Below are 7147 nucleotides of genomic sequence, written 5' to 3'. Positions count from 1 at the left end.
CAAAATTCCATAACAGATGGCTTGCCAGACGCTTGGTTATTTTGCTGGCTAATGCAATTAATTTTTCGACTAGGATTGGAATGCTTTCGGAAAACGCTGGTCAAGCCCTATACTAGCCTGCGTCACAGACCAAAAACTTCCGTGAAGTGTATGAACATACACTTCACGGAAGTTTTTGGTCTGTGACGCAGGCTAGCCCTATACATAATCCGAGGGGTCTTCAGATGAGGCAATTGCTCTTAAAAGGCATACCAATTAACAGGCTTTGCTTGCCCAACTGGGGACGTAACTCAAAGAGAGATTTGGTCCACGTATCAAATCATAATTATTTCATGACTACAGCATTTCCGACTAACTAAAACTAAGTAATAATTAACAATATATAAGTATCTTTGTTAGATAACAAAAGACACATGACTAACAGTTCAGATCAATGCCTACTAATTAATGGAACAGGAAAAGAATTATACTTCCTTCGTAGGCTCCTATTTAGATGAATTTCCAACTAAAATGTTTTTGTGTAAAACGAAATAATTTCATAATCACAAACCATACCCCTACATATAATTTGATATTTGCATATAAACAAAAACAAACCATACCCCTTCATATAAACAAAATTTGTATCAAACTACGAGGACATTGGAGTTTCTGACAAAGAGCAAACGTAACAAAAACATTGTCATCAGCATGAATAATAGCGACAATGATTTCGCCAAATGATCCCTTCAGCTAGGATTTGTTATAGGCAAATCTTCGAAGAGAAATTGAGTCGTGACATCATTTTTAGAATATTGACACTTGACCTTAAATCACGAAAAACCACTGTAATAAACCTCCAGAAATGCAGAATTAGCTAAATTTTTTTGTAAATTGACCAAAATATAGCAAGTGTCCAGCGTTTGGTGTCCAATGAGTGATGTCCAACGAGTGGTGTCCAACGTGTGGTGTCCAACGTGTGGTGTCCAACGTGTGGTGTGCGATGTGTGGTGTCCATCGTGTGGTGTCCGATGTGTGGTGTCCATCTTGTGGTGTCCAACGTGTGGTGTGGGATGTGTGGTGTCCATCGTGTGGTGTCCGATGTGTGGTGCCCAACAAGTGGTGTCCGAGGTGTGGTGTCCAACGTGTGGTGTCCATCGTGTGGTGCCCGATGTGTGGTGTCCATCGTTCGGTGTCCAATGAGTGGTGCCCAATGAGTGGTGTCCATCGTGTGGTGTCCAACGTGTGGTGTCCAACGTGTGGTGTCCGAGGTGTGGTGTCCAACGTGTGGTGTGCGATGTGTGGTGTCCATCGTGTGGTGTCCAATGAGTGGTGCACAACTTCTGATGTTCAATAGTGTTTAAGGTGTGGTGTCTAATGTGTGGTGCTTAATGTGTGGTGTCTAACGTGTGGTGTCTAACGTGTGCTGTTTCTCAAACCAAGGAAAGACGCGACGCAAAAACTCGAAAACATGTCTTCTGATTTTTGGCAACCTAATAGCATAAATGATTGGGTTTAGGGCGGAATTCGAGAAAAGTACGATTTCTGACCATCTACTCCCTATATAAATCAGCGTGAATGATGATGAACTTTTCACAGGACGTAAAGCAACCAATACAGCAAATCTTGGCAAGTAACAGATAAAGAAAGCAACAGTTACAATGAAAAGGGTTCTGTTGCACTTCCTTTGTTTTCTTTGTTCAATAGCATCGATCATTTGGGCTGTACTTTGCCGGGGTGCCAAGACAGCCAACCTCCGCTGGCGGGCTTTTATCAAACGATAAACCAAAACTTGAATGACGGAAATGAATACAAGAGCAAAAATAACCATTGACATTTGTAGTGAAAAGAAAATTTTCAAAGAAAGAATATTTGATGCTCCTAACAACGCATACATTAAAAAGAGGCTCCAACTTGATGCAATCAACACAGAGTACCAAGTACTAAGATTCCATGCTTTCAACCTGAGTGGGAAATACAAGGCTATAAAGCGATCAATGTTGATAGTGCACATCATTATCGTCGACCAACCGACCAATATAGTTGCAACAGTTGCAAAAATGTGCTTCAGAACGCAGCTGTGGATGTTGAATATATCTTGGAAACGTATCACAGTATTGAGAGGGAGAACAGTGATGCTGCTTAGAAAGTCAGTTATTGCCAAGCCTGCTATTATCGTGTAGGATGGATTAGAGTAGAGCGAGGCTTTCCAGATCGAGTACAATGTAAGTGTATTGCCAACCATTGCGATTATACAGAATGAGAAGCTTGACAATATCGAAATCGAAGCCATAGAAATGACAGCTTTTGATGCAAAAAAGTATCCAATTTTATTGAAGCCATGACATACAACAGTTGCTGTAACTGTGTCATTAACATTGCTTGAATTCATGATTCAGTTGTAAAGTCTCCCAAACCGTCAAATGTTGTCTCCAACCTTCATTAGATATCCACTGAGGCTCTGTAAACAGCAAAAAAGCTCTATGAAAACATCAGTATATGAACATATTACATCAAAATTTCGTCGTAACAAAGTTTCAGACCAATATTTTGATAAAATATTCTTCGATTAAATTTCAATATAGTTTTTTGCTTTTAAGAATTTTGAGAGTTGGATACTGTTACTATTATGTGGGGCTAGAGATAACATTTTTCTGTATCCTTTTAATTAAAATCTAGTCAATGCAAATTAAGATAATTGTCCTCATTTTAATCGTCATCATTATCATCCCTTCCAATCATCGTTCTAACTGTGTTTTGTCACCGATTTCAAAAAGCTCCGGCTCTGCCTTTTCAAAACTGTACAATTTTTTTCATTTGCTCCAGGTATTTTGCATTTTCGTCACAAAATCTAAACTGAAAAAGAGCAAAAAACTTTTAATGCTCACTGCCTTCTTATGAAAATGTTTAGAAAGAGCATGGCAGCTTTCTTTATTGTCTTACCAAAACTTTAACTTCAAGTGCTGAAAAATTCTAAACCTTCTCTTTGCCTTCGCATAAACTGAGAAAAATGCCGACAATGTTGCTATTTTAGTTTTTTTGCAATTCGATTATGCATTATCTAGCCGTCCCTCAATAAATTCTCAGAGAGTGCTCAAGCTCCCAACTACCCAATGTGGATTATTATTAAAAAAGTTTCCATCTTTTTTTATCCACCGAAAATTTAAATTTTTTGTTGTTAAGGTACTTTATCTATAATTTACAACTACACCTTAACAACTTTAAAAAAGTTCATATATCCAGGGAAGTAAACAAACAGCATAATCAAATTATGCAGCCAGTAAAAGGTAAAGAAAAATCAACTCGCTGACAACAAAAAATATAATGCCTCAACGGCTTTTTATTTTTTATCGCCTATCTTACTTTACTCTTCTGACTGCACGCCCCCCTCCCCAATCGCTCCCGGGGTCTAGGTCTATGTAGAGCCATTCCCGCCGATCAGAGCCAGATCGTCGAAAAAATTCCACATCAAACTCCCTCTAATATAAACCCTGGGTTTTGTTAAGGGGAGTTGCATAGTTCCTTATTTCTGAGATCATACGGAATATCCTTTTTAACGAAATACTCCCACATGTATTCCGGATTATTATGGTTGATCGATTTATAAATTTCTACCATAAAGTTTTCTAAGTTTTTCTTATGTATTGTTTTCGTTTCATCCTTATCCAGCAGTTGTGGAAATCTGGAATCGTCGTCCACGTATCATATTCTCAGTGCTCGTTTAAGGGTCTTGTCAATTTCATTATTTGCAACTTTGCTGCAGAACACCCAGATCAAAGGGCAGTATGAAAAGTTTAACAACGCAGTAAAATTTAGCAATATCTTTGATATTTGTGGCCCTAAAAGTGCTTTTAGCCTGCCAAATGCACTTGCTTTTTGATTAACTTTCTAGCAAAGCTCTTTCACTTGCCCTTCGAATTTAAGTGTGTTATCGATATGAACACCAAGACGTTTCAGATTTTCGCTTGGTTGTATTAGCAGGCCTTTCATGTTCAGGCATAGTTTGTTTTTGTCTTTTCGTCCTAGGAACACCAATGGGAATTTTGAAGGGTTAGTACTCGTGCCATTTTCTGTAAACCAATCAACCAAATTTTGTAGGTCACCCTCTCGTTTTGTTACGACTGCTTCGACAGTGGTGTTGCATGCGTATATTGTCGTATCGTCAGTAAAGTTACATATTTGTTATTCACGTTCTATATGGAACATATCGTTTATATATATATTGAAAACAATGGTCCTAAAACGGAGCCGTGTGGTACCCCTATTGAGACACGCTTTGGTGAGCTATACGCTGATTCTACTTTGACTCTTTGGGTTCTATTTGTGAGGTGACTGTAAAATTTTTGCAATACATTTTTCTTGAAACTTTAGGCTTCTAGTTTAGCAGTTAGTAAATCATAGGGTATGCAATCATATGCTTTTGACAGATACATAATGATTGTCCCCACTAAACCTGTTTCATCTAGACATTTCTTCCATGTTTCTATGACTCTAATAGTGCATTTTCTGTACTATACCCCTTTAGCATATATCTAAAAAGCCTAAAATCCTAGTTCCTAATCCGCTGTTATTCCAGTGTACCACTATGGCCACATTTGCGCCGAACAAAATGTATCAGTTTCTCAATTTATCGAAGAAATCTAAACCAATTTACGATCAATCATGTAAAGGCCTCAAATATAGAAGAGGATAAGCTAATTGCTGGAAGAAAATTACAAAATTAACGGAAATGTCTAAAGGCTGAATGATGATACAAGGCACGACGAAGAACGGTTTTTTCCACATGTTTATTGAAAGCAAGTAGAAGATTTGGTAGTACCGGCATCAGCGAAGTACTTTCTATTGTTTCAAAATATGACCAACATGTTTCAAATGTTAATTCCCTGACGTACTTTCACGGTGTCACAACAGGGCCAAAAGATCAGAGGTTATCGCAGACAAGCAGTATATGAGAACACTTGCATCGGCGACAGTCGCCAACGATCTGAGATGTATGAGAACAAGGCTTTACCGTCGCGAATATTTCTTCCAAGACTTTCAGAATATCATTAGGAAAACTATTTTACAAACGGCTTTTTTGTTGATAAAAATAAAATTTCACAAAGCGAAATTCTAAATTGTTTTTTGAACAAACCAGGATCATTCAAACGGCAAAAATCTCAAATTCACCTACCTATCTTGAAACGCAACAATCGGAGGTCGATAGGGGCATCTGCTACTCAGCGTACATCAAGCGCATCTGCAACTAACTCGTGGGCTGCAGTTCATTTAGAAGAGAAATGACATGTTAACAGAACACATGATAAGAACATTTCTCGTTAATAAATAATAGATAGATTCATTTTCTAATCCTGGGATAATTTTCTATGTCAAATCATCATAAATTTTGAATATACACCTCGCTCTTTCTACGTTGCACATGAGTATGAATTCTGCACTAAGCTCTAAAGCATAAATACAACTGGATTAGTTTTTCTTATCGCAAAATAGCGGAAACATGGCATACTGACTTACTTTTCGTCCGCCTCTTTTCAGAGTCTAAACATTGGACAATCACCGAAACAAAGCTGAAAATCTTTTTTCTTATTCTCATGTTAATTTCGATCTACACCTGGAAGCAAATTTTCAGATTTCACCTTTAAAACTAGATTTAAGTTATTTTTGTCTGGTATATTTCTGCCATCAAGTACTGTAGATTGGTTTGGATGCTGCATTTGCTAATTTCAGTAATACTTCAGAAACAGGAGTATCAGTTTCGAACCTTTTGCGTAAATGAAAATCGGCTTCAAATATCGTTGCATCACCAGCAGCAACATCCAGCATTATTTGTCACCGTGTAAGATAAATTCTTTAAAGAAAGAATAAATCCTTATGGCAGTGGCACGCCAGTTTAGAAATATGCAGTCATGCTGAAGATGATGTCAGGAAAGTTCCAGGTCCATCTGATTTGTTCAAACATCTTGTTATAGCTATAAAAGCTTAAAAGCTCTGCAAAGAATATAGTTTGATTCAAGCAATTGACTAGAAGAATGGATGCATTGTAAATAATGAAATAAGTACAAGAAAAGAACTAAGGGGGAACTGAGCGATGTACTTTGCCTCTTTTTCTAAGGAAAATCTTGTTACAGTCCGTAGGAAATGTTGTACGGGCATTAAGACGCAGCGATACAGCTGAATCATTGATCGAGCCAGTGAACGAAAATTTCAGACGACCATCAGCATGAGTTATCAACTTGTATGAAAAGGGACCCAATAATTTGAAATTAGAGTAGGAGTCCAACAAGGATCTGCACTCACCTATCTTTCTTTTCTTCATAGATATTGATCTGCAAATATTTGATTTGAACAAATAGAATCGACGCCTTATAAATGCAGATGCCTTAGCGATAATTGTCAAAAAACAAAAGGCTATTATCCCAGAATTGCAAACAATGTAGCCTGCGTGAAGACTCTACTGTTTTCAACTCGGATCCTCTGTTTTCTTTTTCCTACCGTTGAGTTAAATTAAAAACTCATTATTCACAGTACAGAATCTGTCAAGGGTCCGTGGTTCGAATCCCTAGCATGACCAAACTTTCACCCAGAATGAGGAGAGAAGCCAGATCTCTGTAATTCCAGGTATAGGAATCACGAGGTGTGGTCATATCGAGAGGAAGGACCAGGATGCTGCTCAATAAGCATAAGCCTCTCAGTGTCCTAAAAACTCTTTCGGACGTAAGGTAGAAAAAAATACAACAGTACAAATACGAGTACAGAGGAAGTGTTGGAAAGATTTTGTAGGAAGTGGCTGCACAGGATCGAAAATGCTGGGATGAAATTACAAGGCACAAGAGGCTTGAGTCATATCACACATCAGCATTATTTAAGGTCTCAAAGAACTGGATAACAATTCTTGCTGATTTGACAGCTTGCTTCAAAACTTTGCCTTCTTTCTCTTTTTTTTCAGAATCCAGGGCATGCTGGCCCACCGGAATACTGGCCCACCGGAACACTGGCCTACCGAAACACTGGCCCACTTAAACACTGGCTCACAAGAACACTGGGCCACCGGAACACTGGCCCACCGGAACACTGGCCCACCGGAACACTGGCTCCTCAGCTGAAAGTTTTCCAAATAGGGTTATTCAAACCAAAAGAGCCTTTGTTCTGCCAACCCCCTTTTCTAAAC

The 7147-nt window shown here is 38.4% G+C and overlaps 1 protein-coding gene across 1 annotated transcript; it reads right to left on the bottom strand.

The window, feature by feature from the left end:
• Window positions 1-1272: 1272 nt before the first annotated feature.
• LOC135688296 (QRFP-like peptide receptor) lies at window positions 1273-3066 on the bottom strand. The gene has a single exon (XM_065205083.2). The coding sequence runs from the start codon at window positions 2369-2371 to the stop codon at window positions 1382-1384; it is 990 nt and encodes a 329-aa protein (XP_065061155.2). The 5' UTR covers window positions 2372-3066; the 3' UTR covers window positions 1273-1381.
• Between the last annotated feature and the right edge of the window lie 4081 nt (window positions 3067-7147).

The sequence above is a fragment of the Rhopilema esculentum genome, chromosome 19, assembly GCF_057945365.1.
Source record: "Rhopilema esculentum isolate cy_ngs chromosome 19, ASM5794536v1, whole genome shotgun sequence".
Classification (NCBI taxonomy): Eukaryota; Metazoa; Cnidaria; class Scyphozoa; order Rhizostomeae; family Rhizostomatidae; genus Rhopilema; species Rhopilema esculentum.
This window is presented reverse-complemented; position numbering and strand designations above follow the sequence as displayed.

What these genes read in the sequence shown, in the direction of transcription:
- LOC135688296 (XM_065205083.2), bottom strand. Translation starts at nt 2,371, where the DNA reads ATGAATTCAAGCAATGTTAATGACACAGTTACAGCAACTGTTGTATGT.